At 37.3% G+C, this 17,500-nt stretch overlaps 1 protein-coding gene across 1 annotated transcript in view; it reads right to left on the bottom strand.

The window, feature by feature from the left end:
- LOC143024353 (uncharacterized) overlaps positions 1-17,500 on the bottom strand; it is a 303,367-nt gene that overhangs the window by 86,271 nt on the left and 199,596 nt on the right. Inside the window, exon 3 of the mRNA XM_076183147.1 lies at positions 9,746-10,485. Coding sequence (XP_076039262.1) covers positions 9,746-10,485 — 740 coding nt within the window. The remainder of the gene's footprint in view (positions 1-9,745; positions 10,486-17,500) is intronic.

Raw genomic sequence — 17,500 nt, 5'->3', positions numbered from 1 at the left:
AGTACCGCAAGGATCTGTGCTGGCACCAATAATGTTTGCTATCTATATGAATGACATGGATGAGGACGTGAACTGCTACATGAGCTTCTTTGCCGATGACGCCAAACTGCTAAGGAAAATAGAAACTGATGAGGACTGTGAAGCACTGCAAGAAGACCTAAATAGGGTATGGAACTGGAGTCAGAAATGGGAAGTGGACTTTAATACTAAGAAGTGTAGCATAATGGAGTTTGGAAAAAGCAAAAACAGAATATCAGGAAAATATACAATTGGAACCAAAGAAGTAAAGAAAGTAGGATCCGAAAAAGATTTGGGAGTAATTATCACGAACGACTTGTCCTATGATATACAGATTAACAAAATTGTCGGGGAGACTTACAACTTGCTAAGATCAATAAAAGTGGCGTTTACATACTTGGACGAAGACATGATGAAAAAAATATTGGTTACATTGATAAGGCCTAGATTAGAGTATGCAGCGACATTGTGGTCCCCCAGTACCAAAAAGAATATAAAGAAAATAGAAAGAATCCAAAGAGCAGCTACAAAAATGGCACCTGCACTTGCAAAACCTATCATACGAAGAGAGATTGGCTAAACTGGAGTTACCGACACTGGAGCAAAGAAGAGAGAGAGGTGACCTATTGACCATCTACAGAATCATGAAAGGCACAGAGGTACTCGATAGTGAGAACTTACTTAACTGGGACAAAAGAAACACAAGAGGACATGGAAAGAAAATAAAAAAAACATAGCTATAGAAGAGAACTGAAGAAAAACAGTTTTCCTCATAGAGTTTTGGACACTTGGAACAAACTGGACAATGAAATAGTATGCGCAAAAACCATTCATGAGTTTAAAAACAAACTAGACACTGCAAGATACAAAGGCGGGACAACACGAGCATAGCTCCCCTTCCCGCAAAATACAACTAGGTAAATACAACTAGGTAAATACACACACGCACACACACACACACACACACACACACACACACACACACACACACACACACACACACACACACACACACACACACACACACACATATATATATATATATATATACATATATGTATATATATATATGTATATATATGTATATATATATGCATATACATATACATATTATATATATATATATATATATATTGTATATATAAGATATATATGTATATATACATATTTCATATATATATATGAATATACATATATATATATATATATATATATATATATATATATATATATATATATATATATATATTATATATATATATATATTCATGTTTTCGATATTGGTATTTCATAAAATAATATTCTCTACAGACTTAACTCGGTCCCATTTTCCCAATTCATTCTTGAAATATCAATGACGTCACGATATTGATGAAGTCAGAGTTTTGATGACGTCTGTCTCATTGACGTCACAGATTTGATGACGTCATTGGTTTTCGACGAAGTCATGATTTCGCAATGTCTCTTAGTACGACGTTGAGATAGAGCGGGTCTCCTTCTGTCGTTGATAGTGCCTCAACCGTGGCTGGAACCGGGTCCATGTCAAGAGGAGTTTGCTAAATGGATCAATATAGACTTGCAATATTGGAGGGACTGGAATACACGAGGGCCTGGGAATATAGCTGGAGTCGTTGCAATAATAGATTTGGAGTCCAGGGAAGTATGTTGTGATGTTATGCTGGAGAGGTTTGCATGGTGGAGTCCATCTTCGTCACAACTCATTTTTTTTCGTTTTTTTTTTTATTGACAATAATTTTTTGATAGTATTGCATGCAGCAGCAACATTTGTATACGAGCACAAAATAATACTGTGTGGCCCTGATCCGTAGGGGTTTTATTAAGTTTACTAAGGTAGCCAGTACCTTAGTATGGCGTATTGACATTATTAGATATCCCTTGTTAATTTGGGTCTTGCCAATTTGATAGACGCAAGGAAACATTTGAAAGTTGTTTTTACTGAGTAAAGTCGGATATCAAAGACGAACTTAGATCAAATTGAATTAATACGATTCAAAATATTCTGTTTAAAAGACCTTTGCGATTGTTTTTGTAAACGAGGAAAGTCAGTGCTTTGATTAACAGACTTTATAAACGAAAAATGGAATGAATTCCTTTGTTGTTTCATTTTAAAATTATATCATTTACCTCGAGATGTATTTGGAATGTTTAATTTTAATTTTGTTTCGACTTTTAGACGACAGATAATTGAGCAAGTCATAAAGATAGCCATTATTGGTCTTCCTAAATTGTTTTGATTTCATGGATATATTACTGGAACTTGTTGTTTGACGAAACTAAAGGAAAAGACTACAGAAGTAAATTAATTATAATTTCCATCAATGTGATTACGGTAATAGACAATGTTGGGCTTTCCTTAGCTTAGGATAATGTGAAAGATTTACATATAAAGTAACATTTGTTCTAAAACAATATTTTTCATTTCCCTTCCTCCATACTAACAAACTAACTTCCTACACGTAAATTTTATTAAATAAATTCTATAATGAGGGATATATATATATATATATATATATATATATATATATATATATATACATATATATATATGAATGGAATCACCAGTGACAGTGATGTCGATCAAATAATTCAAACTGACGTCCCCGGTAAGACGACGGCAGTGAGAATTCACGAGCCCAGGTTTGAATCCGGGGACGGCAGTCGGAATTATTTCATATATATATATATATATATATATATATATATATATATATATATATATATATATATATATATATATATATATACATACATATACCAAGACCTCTTTCCCATTTATAAGGGAGGTAGCCAAATCAGAGGCACGTACCTATTCCCACTCATTTCATTTCCTTCCACCACCTTTTCCACCCCTTTGACAATTATAGATGCAGATATGATAATTATAGTTATATATCTGGCGTTTGACCCTGATATATAAATATTACTATTATATCTACATCTATGATTATCAACAAGCTAACCCCTAAATCTAACAAAAAGAATTCAATATCACGGTTAACAAGATTGCTGATTCGTTAAGGTTTATCTATAATTACTATTATTCCACCAAATAAATGACTTAGAATGGAAAATAAATACAATGAACTCTGTTCCAGCAAACCCAAAATACCTGAAGCCTTGAAAAATCTATAAACTAATCATTATAAGAAATATAAACGGAACATGACAACAATGTGGTTATTTTGAATTGCATTTCTCAATTTCTGAAACGCAATTTTTTCCAGAGATTAACAACGATTCAAAGATCTATTGTCATGAAGAATGCAAGATTCAAAACCCCTAACTGGCAGCACTGAAATAGATTCTTAAGCTTCAGGTGAATAGGCTTACCATTGCTCAGAAACCTAATACCGAAGTTACACAGGTACAGCGCATCAAACAAACAATGCCTGCAGATGTAACATTTCAACCCTACTATAAAACATATTGTGGAAGACTGCATTGTACTCGTGAACAATTACAAACGGTAACAACACAATATAAACACTCTATAAGGGATTTGTGGGAAAATTCCACACATCTCATTGTGTTCCCCAGGGAGACGAGGCTGCTGGGACAGACAGTTCAGAGAACGACAACAACAGCCCGTTCCCCTCTTGCCCCCGTCCCCTCCTCTCCCTCAACCTTCAAACTCCCCATCTCCGTGGATGACCCGCCCATCCAATACAAATCCTTAAGTCTTGGTTTGGACTTTCTGAACTTCATTTGTCGATCACTAGAGTGATTTTGTTCCCAAAGAGAGATAATCCTTGGCTTGGGAGACGTAGGGTCCAATTACCAGTGGTTTTGTTGTTCTTCTTTTCCTGTTATCAGTTAACTTGCTTTAGCATTTTTTTTTTTTTTTGACGGATTGAATCTATTTTGGGTAACATTGTTGTATCTTTTGGTAATCATTTATAAGACAAACCTGTAGCCGTTATATTTTTGTCTGTGTCATGTCCTATGGGAACGTTCAACGTCTATTTCTAATAGCACAATTTGCTTTTGACTTGTAAATACACAACCATTTATCTGTCGCGTTGTCCAGTAATAGATGTAGTGAATAAAATCTCGACATTGATATTTTCACTGTTATCCATGACACATATTGGTTCTGAGTGCCCATTCTATTCAACAAAAGCTTCTGAACGCTCTGTTCATTTGCTGGAAGACTTCTGTCTGACCGTCCTTTCTTGATCAACAATGAAATTTTGCTGTGTCGTCTTCAAGTGTGGTTAGTCATCATCCGAATTTGATTACTTGAGTTGTTTCATTTTTATAACGTTTCTGTATTCTTTTATTTGTATGGTGACGGGAACTAAACCTTTGCATCTTGTTCTTCAACTTCTACCCTTTTATATATTTTCTTATCATATTTCCATAATATTGCAAAATTTCTTCTTGGATTCCTCGTCATAAATAGTGTATACATACATACATACATACATATATATATATATATATATATATATATATATATATATATATATATATATATGAGAGAAATTCGCTAGTAACAGCGACATCAATCCGATTGTTTTTATGACGGTCGCATGCAGGATTCGAACCCACTGCTATCGGCTAAGGCTCTGTGAAGGTGGTCTTACGGATGGCCAATAGCAGTGGGTTCGAATCCTGCATGCGACTGTCATAAAAATTATCGGATATATATCAATAGATATATATATATATATATATATATATATATATATATATACATATATACAAACACACACACACACATATTATATATATATATATTATATTATATATATATTATATATATATATATATATATATATATATATATATATATATATTGCATTTTCCATAATCTACTTGTCCAAGGTTCCTAGACATATTCACTGTTTTTATCCTCTTCCAGCCCCTTTCCCGCTCATCCCTTCCCCGGGCATATAGTCAGTTCTAAGTGGCATCAGCGAATAATTACACTATCTTAGAATCATCTCCCATTCTCTCTTTGTACATCTTCAGACGTCTTATGAACCAGCCCCCCTTTGTTGTAACATAATCTCTTTTCCTTTATAAATTAATGCAATGCATGTAAACTTAATATGATTCTCATCATCTGTAATATAGATGCCACTTCTTTTGCATCCTGAAGGACGTGCAGCATCCTCTCTTGTTAAATAAGTAATGCATTGTACAAACTCGTATGTACATGTCAGGTACAGCCTGGCCTGTTATGTAATTCGAACCCGCACCAAATCACAAAATGGAATCATCTTAATTAATACATCATTTTCGGTCACGTATCGTCTTGCATCTCTTATTACGGGTTTGTATATGATTAAGCTTTTTTTTTAATTCGTCAACCAATATGAATATTTCGTTGATCCCTCAGGCATTTATATTCGATTTGTATAATTATTCTTAATGTCAAATAGAGATTTTAAGTTAAAAACAAAAAAACAAAAGGCACGCCAGGGTTAAAGAATATTGATTAATCAAGTGGCGTCAATATTCGATTATGTTTATTCTAGCCGTCGTCATGCGATTTTATTCAGCTGAGGAGAAATCAACAATGACGTCATAGGGTCGAGGTTCCTGATACCCCATCAGCATAATAAAACCGCCCGATATTCAACAGAAAATAAATTTTATTAATACAATTAAAAATAAACTTTCCGTAATTTGGGTAGCCTCATTACCATTTGCGGACACACCCCTGTAAGCATACGGGAGAAGTTAAGGTAACAAGTCCTCCAAGGTAACAAGTCCTCCAAGGTAACAAGTCATCAAAGGTCGCAAGTCCTCAAAGGTCGCAAGGCTTCAGTGGTCGCAAGTCCTCAGTGGTCGCAAGTCCTCAAAGGTCGCAAGTCCTCAGTGGTCGCAAGTCCTCAAAGGTCGCAAGGCTTCAGTGGTCGCAAGTCCTCAGTGGTCGCAAGTCCTTAGTGGTCGCAAGTCCTCAGTGGTCGCAAGTCCTCAGTGGTCGCCATGTTCCCTTGAACTGACCAGGAAAAAATGTCCCTTGGGTTCAGCCTTAGACTCGGGGTGGAACCCCAACACGGGATCCCCAGCACGGGATCCCTATCGTGGGATTAGAGCGCGGAGCGCTGCGGCCGAAGGCCGCTGTTTGCGCAGCCAAGCCCCCGGCAAAGCCGGGGAGGGCGAAGCCCGCGGCTTGTAATTTATAAAAAATGAATTATATAACTTCTCTTACGCTATTCCTGATATCGAGGTGAATGGTTCCATATCTTTGTGTTGTTCTAAGAATTCTGGAACCACATGTGGCAACACCATTTCCATTTTGATATCACCTTAGGCTCGTTTCACACGTATCGATTTTCTGCCGTGTGCCGTTCACGGCACGACGTCGTGCTCCTAAATAACCATAAGTGTCTGTGGACGCTTTCAAACGAGGTCGTGACGTGTGAAAGAGCCCATAGATATCCATGGTTACTTGAGAGCACGACGTCGTGTCGTGGACGGCACACGACAAAGAGTCGATAAGTGTGTAACGTGGAATGGAGTTTACCTACGTTTATGTACTCGTAATTCTCTGGTTAATGATGATATGTAAAACAATAGAATACTATGGAGGCCAGCAGGGACAGGGTGTCTAATACAATTCATATAGGTGATAGCATATATAGGTGACTACGAGTATGCTCGCACACGCACAGACACGCACACACACACACACACACACACACACACACACACACACACACACACACACACACACACACACACACACACACACACACACACACACACACACACACACACCAACTTGACTGTCCCACCACTTGATTTGTTTTTATTTAAGGCTAATAGACATAATACAAGAAAGGGACGGATGGGCTGATTGTGCTTTTCTAAATTTACAAAATGCATTTGATAAAATACCACACAAAAAGCTACTAAGAAATATTAAAATGAAAGGTGGTGTACAAGGAAAGTTAATGAAATGGATGGAAGATTTCTTGAACGGGAGAAAATGAGGGTGGTACTTGGAGACAAAAACTCGAATTGGGAAGAAATGATAAGTGGAGTTCCACAAGGTTCTGTACTAGCTCCGATAATGTTTGCCATATATATATATAAATGACATGGATGAAGGTGTTGAATATTATATGAACTTCTTTGCAGATGACACAAAACTACTAAAGAAAATAAGTACAGAGAAAGACTGTGAATCACTTCAGAGAGATCTGGATAAAGTCTGGGAATGGAGCCAAAAGTGGAAAGTGAACTTCAACATCAAGAAATGCAGTATAATGGAGTTTGGAAAAATCAAGAATAGAATATCAGGGTAACATAAGGTTGGTACAAAAGAAGTAAAAAAGTTAGCTCGGAAAAGGACCTAGGAGTAATTATTAGCAAAGAATGTCACCAGACAAGCATATAAACAAAATAGTCGGAGAAACCTTCATTATACTAAGAACAATAAAGGTGGCCTTTAACTACATGGTTGAGGAAATGGTAAAGAAAATATTAATCACGCTGATAAGACCAAGATTGCATTACGCTGCGGCACTATGGACACCCAACACAAATATATATATATATATATATATATATATATATATATATATATATATATATATATATATATATATTTATATATATATATATATATATAATATGTGTAAAGAAATTAGAAAGAATCCAAAGAGCAACGACAAAGATGGCACTAACACTTTCAAATTTGACATACGAACAAAGATTGTCCAAAGTGGATTTAACAACCCTGGAACAAAGAAGAGAAGAGGAGATCTACTGGCCATTTACAGAATCATGAAAGGTATGGAAGTCCTTGACAGAGAAGATTTATTAAGGTGGGGCAGAAGAAAAACAAGAGGACACGAAAAGAAACTCAAAAAGGATATTTATAGAAGAGATATGAAAAAGAATAGTTTTCCACACAAGAGTGATTGATGTCTGGAACAAATTGGACGAAAAAATAGTATGTGAAAAAACCTTACGAGAATTTAAGAACAAACTAGATGCTGATAGATACAAAGACGGGTCACTACGAGCATAGCTCCCTTTCCGTATAATACAGCTAGGTAAATGCAACCCTCCAGAGTTGTGGACACCTTCCTAAATTACCGGGCGATGAGTAATTTGAGTTAATCTCACCTTATTTTGCAACTGTAGTATTAGTCAGTAGAGCAATTCTAAATTTTGAGCAGCTCATATGTCACTGAGTGAAATGCCTTGAGCAGTTCTTACAAGTGATGAATATTACAATTTGGTCAGTATATGAGGACGCCAAGCTGAAAATCATTCAAACAGTAGCTCAGTCATGTAGAAATTCAGAATCGAATCAGAAACTTATGCCAAAACTTACTGTGGTATTCTTAAACAATTCTTTCCTTATGTGAATATTTCCTCATATAAATCTTAAATAAATACTTGGAAGGGATTTTTATCTAAGACTACCACCGTAAGAATCTTACAGTGGTATTCTTAGAAATATTATTTCCTTATATAAATCTTTCCTCATATAAATCTTATATAAATCCTTGGAAAGGAAAGATTTTTTTTAAGAATACCACCGTACTTGTAAGAATCTTACGGTGGTCTTCTTAAAAAATTCTTTATTTATATAAATCTTTCCTTATATAAATCTTATATAAATCCATGGAAGGGAATGATTTTTTTAAGAATACCACCTTTAGTACATAAGGTTTTTGGAGGATTTCCTTAGTACTGTATGGTAATGCATATATGATAAATGTATGATATTCTATTTCGTGATAAAAATGTGATATTTCTACATGTAATATGTGTACATTTGCAATAAGATGTATCCATATCATAATTCAATGAAGAAAATAGAAGTTGGAGTTTTTCTTCATTAAGGTCTTGTGAGCTTATGTCTTGTGAGCTTGTGCCTTGTGACCTTATGTTTGGACACCGACCTCGGTATCGCATCGTCAGTAAACCAAGACGCTATCCACTACACAATTAAACAATGTGCATACGTATTTGTATTTACCTAATGATGTGTGTGTGTGTGTGTGTGAGTGTGTGTGTGTGTGTGTGTGTGTGTGTGTGTGTGTGTGTGTGTGTGTGTGTGTGTGTGTGATTCACCATGGTCTTGGATCACGTGTTGGACTTGTGATCGACAGCTATTTCCCTCCTGGAAGAGAGCTCAGAGCTCATATATGACCGATCTATGGGTAATGCTGTGACTATATACGCACATACACCCCCAACTCCCCTGCCATGAGAATTGGAGTAACGACCCGCAGCGCAGCGATACTGAAATTATTTCAGCCCTGGGTGGTATTCAACCTCGGACCGCTGGGTTAGCAGTTGCGAGCGCTACCACTGCGCCACGAGTCGTGCGTGCGTGTATTCACCTCGGATCTGCTGCAGTCTCTGTCGAGACAGCCAGACAACATCATACGGCAGTGAGCTCAGAGCTCCTTATTAGCCGATCTCTGGGTAGGTCTGAGACCACTCACACACCACACACCGGGACAGCAAGGTCACAACTCCTTGACTAACGTCCCGTACCTACTCGCTGCTAGGTGAACAGGGGTTACACGTGAAAGGAGACAAACCTAACTTATCTCCGCCCGGCCGGGGAATTGAACCCCGGTTCTCTGGCTTGTGAGGCCAGTGCTTTACCAATCCGCCACCGAGCCGTGTAATGTGTGTGTGTGTGTGTGTGTGTGTACGTGCGTACACGTGTGCATGTAAGTATACGTTAAACTACCTCATGCATAGCACTTGCTCGTCCACTTACCGACCGCTGCCCGAGGTTATTGACGAAGCAGGAGAGTCTTGCCGTTGACCCGACCTGAGCTGTGACCTGTAGAGGCGTGACCGGGTCAATGTAGGGTTCGGTGGCGGATACCCTGAACCTTCCGGTAGGAATCCCGGTGGTGTAACTCAGCTGGGAGCCCTCGTCCCCAAGAGACTTCGAGTTGTTTTCTTCTGCCGAAGAATTGTCGAAAACGAGAGCTGCTTGCTCCATGACCAGATGGAAGCTTCTGGGCTTGGTGAGGAAGGAGGGAAGGGTGGAGTATTCCCTGGAGGGATAGGTGTTTGGTGGAGAGTACAAGGTGTCGTAAGAGGAATGGAAAGGAGGTTGTGTGGAGAAGAAAGGGTTCTGGTGAGGTGTGTCACTTGGGTCGAACATCGGGGACGGCGTAGGCCCTCCTCCCTTCTTTTGACCGAAGGAAAAGGACATCGGATGTTGAGACGCCGGTTGCCGCGCCTCACGAGTCTTCTGGGAGACCTCGTCGCGGTAGCTTCTGCCCCCTGTTCTCGTTGGTTCATGGGCCAGATGGAGAGCCATAGATGGCTCGAAAGCATCGTGGAGGCTCGTCGAGTTTTCGTGGTCACCGACTGGGTATGTGGTCGTGGCATTTGGCTCCATCGGGAGATCAAAGCTCGACCCGTGTCCTGTGGACAGGACTTGAGGATCCGGGGGCGTCATTGTCGCTGGGGTGGTCACTGGATCGCACTGGATCATCGACAGACCTGGAATGAGGAAGAGTGTCTTACAAACACAATCATATTTCTCGTTCCTGTTACATTGATTGTTACTTACAAAATATAAATTCATTTAAAAAGAAATGTATACAGAATACGCTGAATACTAAAAAAATAAGTGACATTTTTGTATCGCTCTGATATGTGTCCGGAAAATCCAGGAACTCTGTATACAATCGCCTGTCCTTAACCAAAATGGTATCTATCAATTGCGACATTGTGTGACAAAGGTTAATACACTTATACTCTCCTTCTCTTCTGAACCAGTTGTCTCCAGATAATTCTATTCATCTCCATGGTACCCTACGATACCAAAGGGCCAATACAATCTACCACAGAAATGATACAGTACAATCAAGATCGATAAGTCTCCGTCATCATTACATGGCCAAAAAGTAGTGCTTGGCTACTCTCAAAAGTGAGGGCACATTTGGCAAGTAGTAATTTAGGACGACATATGCCGGCAAAAACATATTTCTGGTATAAACACGGCAAAGGAAACATGGACTAGACCTGAAGCGTTCATTCCTGACGTTTTGTCTATTAACTACCCGTCCCAACATCAATATTAAGACTTACAGATTCACTTGGGCTAAATCCTCAGCGGGCATAGCGCTTCACGATTGGCTGTCTCAGCGGGCCAATCAGAATACAGCGTTCTACGCTCGTATACCCCCTTGAGCCCCAAAGCTGGTATATAAACTCTACACGATCCAGTATGCTCATTCCTTTGAGAAAGTCAATAGTCGAAACATCAGGAATAAACGCTTCACTTCCAATCCATGTTTCCTTTGCCGTGTTTATGCAACTTGTTCACATGGATTTTTATATTTCTGGTATCTGTTGTACGTGTTCCATGCGAATGTTCTGGCCTATACACAAGAGATAACTTTTGTGTAAGTCTCGTTCCTGAAGGACAGGTACATGAGGACAGTCGTAAAAAATAAGATGTTACGATACTTTCTTTTTTCACAGAGTCGAAACGTGTTGAAAAAATTAAATGCAGAACTGCAAAACTTTCACACCGGCGATTTTACTAAATGTTTATCTTCATCTATTTGCTTACTACTCGCGCTACAAAAGAATTTTTTTGTTTATTTAACACTACCAGACTGCATTATAAAAGATCGTACTTTTGAAAGCTACAAAAAAGTGTGTTTTCTAATTCATAAAGGAATATATATATATATATATATATATATATATATATATATATCACATATATATATCATATATATATACATATATATATATATATGTGTATATATATATATATATATATATATATTATATATATATATACTGTAAGTCACTTTGAAGATGTCATACACGAAAGATCTTACCGTCTACTGTTTAATTTTCTCCAGTTGTTCTTTTTGCATGGCTAGTGACGGCGCATATCATTACAAATTATTTCAGACAGTTTCCTAGGTGCACGAGCCGAAGCCAGACCAATGCTTTACCGACTGAGATAACGGAGCATAAAAATATCCAACTTGGAGTTGATCTAACTCCCGAATTAGACTGCCAACTGCCGTCCTTACCTAATTTTCACAGAGACCCGAGCTCAACACGTAGACAGTGGTGAAGCTGGTACGGGACTTTGATGAGCTTTCATCGTTGTAATAATTGCCGTCACTGGCGATTCATTTCAGGTATTTACAACGACGAAAGCCCATTAAGGTTTCATAACAACTTCACCACTGTGTACGGTTGAGCTCGAGTCTCTGTGAAAGTTAGGTGAGGACGGCAGTTAGCTGTCTATCTAGATTCTTTGGGAATCAGATCAACTCCAAGTTGGAGACTTTTGAAGCTCCGTGAACTCAGTCGGTAAAGCATTTGCCTGGCAAGGCCTCGGTTCGAGCACCGAGGCGACTGTCGGAAACTATCTGTTATATATATATATATATATATATATATATATATATATATATATATATACATATATCACAACAGAGACCCGAGCTCAACGCGTAGAGAGTGGTGAAGCTGGTACGAAACCTTGATGATATATATATATATATATATATATATATATATATATATATATATATATATAAGAACATATAAGAACATAAGAAATAAAGGAGACTGCAAAAGACCATAAGGCCTACACTAGGCAGCTCCGTATCCATCACCACCTGTCGTCCCCATCCATAAAGTTGTCTAATCGTTTTTTTAAAACAACTGATAGTTTCAGCGCTTACTACGTGGTTACTAAGTTTATTCCATTCATCGACCACCCTATTTGTAAACCAATTCTTGCCTATTTCCTTCTTAAATCTAAATTTGTCCAGTTTATACCCATTACTGCGAGTCCTGCCCTGTTGTTTTATTATGATGACCTTGTTTGCATCACCCTTGTTATAGCCTTTGATCCACTTGAACACTTCTATTAGATCACCCCGCACTCTGCGTCTTTCCAGAGAGTGTAAGTTTAGGTGCCTAAGCCTCTCTTCGTAAGGCAAATTTCCGAGTCCTTGTATCATTTTGGTCATTCTTCTCTGTACCGATTCTAGTGAATTTATGTCCATTCTGTAGGACGGAGACCAAAACTGTACCGCATAGTCAAGGATGGGTCTAACTATCGCTAGATAGAGCTTAATAATTACCTCTGCACTTCTATTTGTTACCGTCCTAGCAATGAAGCCTAATGATCTGTTTGCTTTATTTCTGGCGCTAATGCACTGCTTCCTGGTTTTAAGGTCCGGACTCACCAGAACTCCCAAGTCCCTCTCGCACTCAGATTTTTCTAAAAACGTGTCATCTAAGTTGTATCTATTTTCGGGGTTGTGTAGCCCTACGTTTAACACGCTACACTTAGAGATATTGAAGTTCATTTGCCATTTCACCGACCATGTTAACAGTTTATTAAGATCATCCTGCAGAATCTGGGCGTCTTCTCCTGACCTAATTAGGCGTCCTATTTTAGTGTCGTCCGCAAACTTACTAACATCACTATTTAACCCATCGTCTAAGTCGTTTATATATATATATATATATATATATATATATAATTATATATATACATATACATACATATATATATATATATACATATATATATATAATATATATATATACCTATGACAAGGATTTACAAAACAAATATTTAGTGTTTAACCACTACAGCCGTGCAAGTGATCACCTGAGTTTTTTCTTTTTTCTTTACTTGTCAATCAGGTCGTATTGCAGCATTATATTCCCTAAAAAATACACAATGCCTTAGGTTATAAAGAATATAAAAATAATTTTCTTTAATTTTAATGCCTGACAACTCCAATTGTACGTAATCTGATCTGAGTTTTATTTTTTCCTTAGTTTAGCGTAGTATTACTATCAATTTACAAAAGAAACATAAAACTTAGACGACTCGTATAATAACTGTTTACATTTGTGGCAACCTAATTTCTTTGATTTGTTTTACACTATCAACTTGCACTGAATTGACACGCTATTTCAAAACGTTGCAAAGTAGGTAGATATGTTGTATCATGAAAAGAAGAGACAGGTTTATGAAAATTGATAGAAATATCAAAAAGGAAATGCTAGTTCCTGACAACTCAAACGACATCCAGTTTAACGGATTGTAACATTGACTTTAGCAAAAGTATAAGTTTTATCCTCAACTGAATTACTTTATGGATTATATATACATCACATTGTAAATGCAGTAGATTTGCGCATTTTACTTTGTATTGTATTTTTTATGACAATTTGTTTCATGCATTTGGACAAAGTAAGCTCAGAATCGAGAGCGTTTGCTCTATTAGTAAATCAATCCTCTCCTATTTCCTGCCTAAACCTCCTAAACCCACCCGGTAGCTACAGAGGAGGATCATTTGCGACAGCTTTTAAACGCTGGAAAAAAAGGTAATGGAGATCAGTAGCTAACAGACTCCCTCGAGAATAAGTATCGGCTCATGCAATGTTCATATAATAGAAAGTACGACAATCTACGGTACTACGTTTGTAGAGGACGCAAATATCCTTAGAAGAATGAATGACGTGGAGCGCTGAGAAAATATTTTGATAAGAAATATGCCTGGATCAAGGAGTGAATAATTAATCTTCATGCCAAAAATGCAGTGTTGAAAACGAAAAATAGCTTATAATGACTATCATTGAGTTATTCAATGTGAAGCAAGAAGAAAGCAAAGGCGAAAGGACAATTAGATTGTTGGGGATGAAGTGATAATGATAGAAAAAAAAAAAAAAAAAAAAACTAATCCGACCCAGATTGAAGTATGCAGCAATGGTATGTTCCCTGCACAAAGTAAAACATATAGATTCAGGATCAAGATATTACGAGGGTTATCCATCATAACGATTCCTATCATTACAGGTAAGAACATAAGAATAAAAAATTATGGAGACTGCAAGAGACCATAAGGCCTAAACTAGGCAGTTTCATATCTATTACCACCTGTCATCCCCATCCATAAAGTTGTCTAACAGTTTCTTAAAACAACCGATAGTTTCAGCGCTCACTACATGATTACTAAGTCTATTCCATTCGTTGATCTCCCTATTAGTATATAAATTCATCCTATTTCCTTTTCAAATCTAAATTTGTCAAACTTAAATCCATTACTGCGAGTCCTGCTTGTTTTCTTGATATGATGACCTTGTTTGCGTCACCCTTGTCAAGGCCTTTAATCCACTTGAACACCTCTATTAGATCACCCCGCACTCTACGTCTTTCCAGAGAGTGTAAGTTAAAGTGTCCAAGCCTCTCTTCGTAAGGTAAATTTCTGAGCCCATTTATCATTTTGGTAATTCTTCTCTGTATTGATTCTAGCGAATTGATATCCATTCTATAAGACGGAGACCAAAATTGTACCGTATAGTCAAGGATGGGTCTAACGCTAGATAGAGTTTGATAATTACCTCTGCACATCTATTCGTAACCGTTTTAGTAATGAAACCTAATGCTCTGTTAGATTTATTCCTGACGGTAATGCACTGTTTCCTGGATTTTAGGTCAGGGCTCACTAGAACTCTCAAGTCTCTCTCACACTCATTTTTCTCTAAAACCGTGTTATCTAACCTATATCTGTTTTCGGGGTTGTGTAGCCCTACGTTTAACACGCTGTATTTTGAGATATTGAAGTCCATTTGCCATTTCACCAACCACGTGAACAATTTGTTATGATCATCCTGCAGAATTTCGGCGTCGTCTCCTGATCTAATTAGGCTTTGTATCTTAATGTCGCCCACAAACTTACTAACATCATTATTAATCCCATTGTCCAAGTCGTTTATGTACATAATGGACAATAAGGGACCAAGACCGAACCCTGGGGAACTCCACTAGAAACACTCGCCCATTTGTATTTTACACCATTTATGGTGACCCGCTGTTTTCTGTCACTAATCCAGGCTCTAATCCATTCTAACACCTTTCCTCCTATCCTATGGGCTTTGATTTTTTTTTTTTGTAATCCCTGGTAAGTCGTATAAAGGGAATCTAGAACGGCCTTTCCACCGTTAAAGAATAAAAGAAAAACTTGATTGCGGTGTTCAGATCACCAAGGAAGATAGACAGAATTGACAAAAAAAAAAAAAAAAAAAATCTCCACTTGAGACAAGAGAGCATCATAAGGTCGCGAGAACAAGGTGAAACACATGTCTGAAGAATATGACAAAACACAGCTTTCCATACAAGTGTGTAAATTCCTGGAATAGAGAGGATGACGTTGTCAATTATAAACAACGCATGAATTAAAGAATTCAAGATATAACAGCTGGGAAATAAGAGACATAACCCCAAGAATGTGTCTCCTTTCTTGTATACTACAATTATGTTAGCACAATTGAACAAAACACAGCTAGGAATTAACATGGGTTATTGTGGAATGATGCGAATATATTTCGTTGTTGATTATTCATTGTGTTTCTATATACAATAGCTAATTAATAATTAGAACTAATTTTGCAAATGTGATTGTATTAATACACCAACAACGGACACATTTGCATAATTCTGATATATTAAGGGTCAGTATCGAAGGTGTGTATGTCTGTGTGAGTGCATGATAGTGTACTGAATGCATGACCGTGCATGATCATGCATTTCTGGGCGTGTCCAATTGCATGCAAGTATATTTGTATCAATATGTCCGCACGGGGTCAGGGGAAGATATTTTATTTTAAAGAATTTTCATATGACTGATGAAACGCGCGGTTTTTGAAACTTAAAAAGAAATACAACATAGGTATTCATGCGAAATATTTATTTCTGAATAAAAGATTTGCACCACACGCTGGGTATTACTGTAGGTATACCTCTTGGTCAATAAAATGACAACATACGTGTACACGCGTTGCGTATACATTTGTAGCTAAAACAGAAGAATAATCTTTGGCTAGAAAAATAATTACTGCTTGCATTAGATGTGTACACATTACATATACACTTCGGGACGAAAAAATATATATGTATGCAAAGAGAAAAGACATTCGTTTGCAGATCGCCACATTCATTCATCTCTACATATTTCTCTCTGAGACATTTTTTTTAACCCGGGCTCCAATAGGATGGAAACTATTTCACTTTCAGTAAAGCTGCTTTTATCATTCACGTATTCCTCTTGGTGATGGTTCGTCCACGCATGAAATAACAAGAGTCGAAACCAAATGCTTTCCTGTAGTAAAATGTACGCAAGGACGATCCAAAATTGATTCTGTCGTTCGGGAGCTTTTGACTATTTATGATGTTCAAGCACGCTTCAAGTGGATGACGTCAATTTGCTTCTTGTTTTTTTTTTTTTTTGTTTTCTTGTGAGTGAATGGATGTGTCGTTGAAAGAAATTATAATAGGAATAAGGAAATTGTAAACATATGGTTATATATGTATGTGTGTCTGTATGCAATATTTATGCACGTATGTATGTACAGTATGTATGTATGTATGCACGTATGTATGTATGTATGTATGTATGTATGTATGTATGTATGTATTTATGCACGTATTTATATAAGTATGCATGTATACAAGTGT

This window comes from Oratosquilla oratoria, chromosome 4, assembly GCF_046742065.1.
Source record: "Oratosquilla oratoria isolate Oo_2021 chromosome 4, ASM4674206v1, whole genome shotgun sequence".
Lineage (NCBI taxonomy): Eukaryota > Metazoa > Arthropoda > Malacostraca > Stomatopoda > Squillidae > Oratosquilla > Oratosquilla oratoria.
Note: the sequence above shows the minus strand (reverse complement) of the source record. Positions and strands in the feature narration are given on the sequence as shown.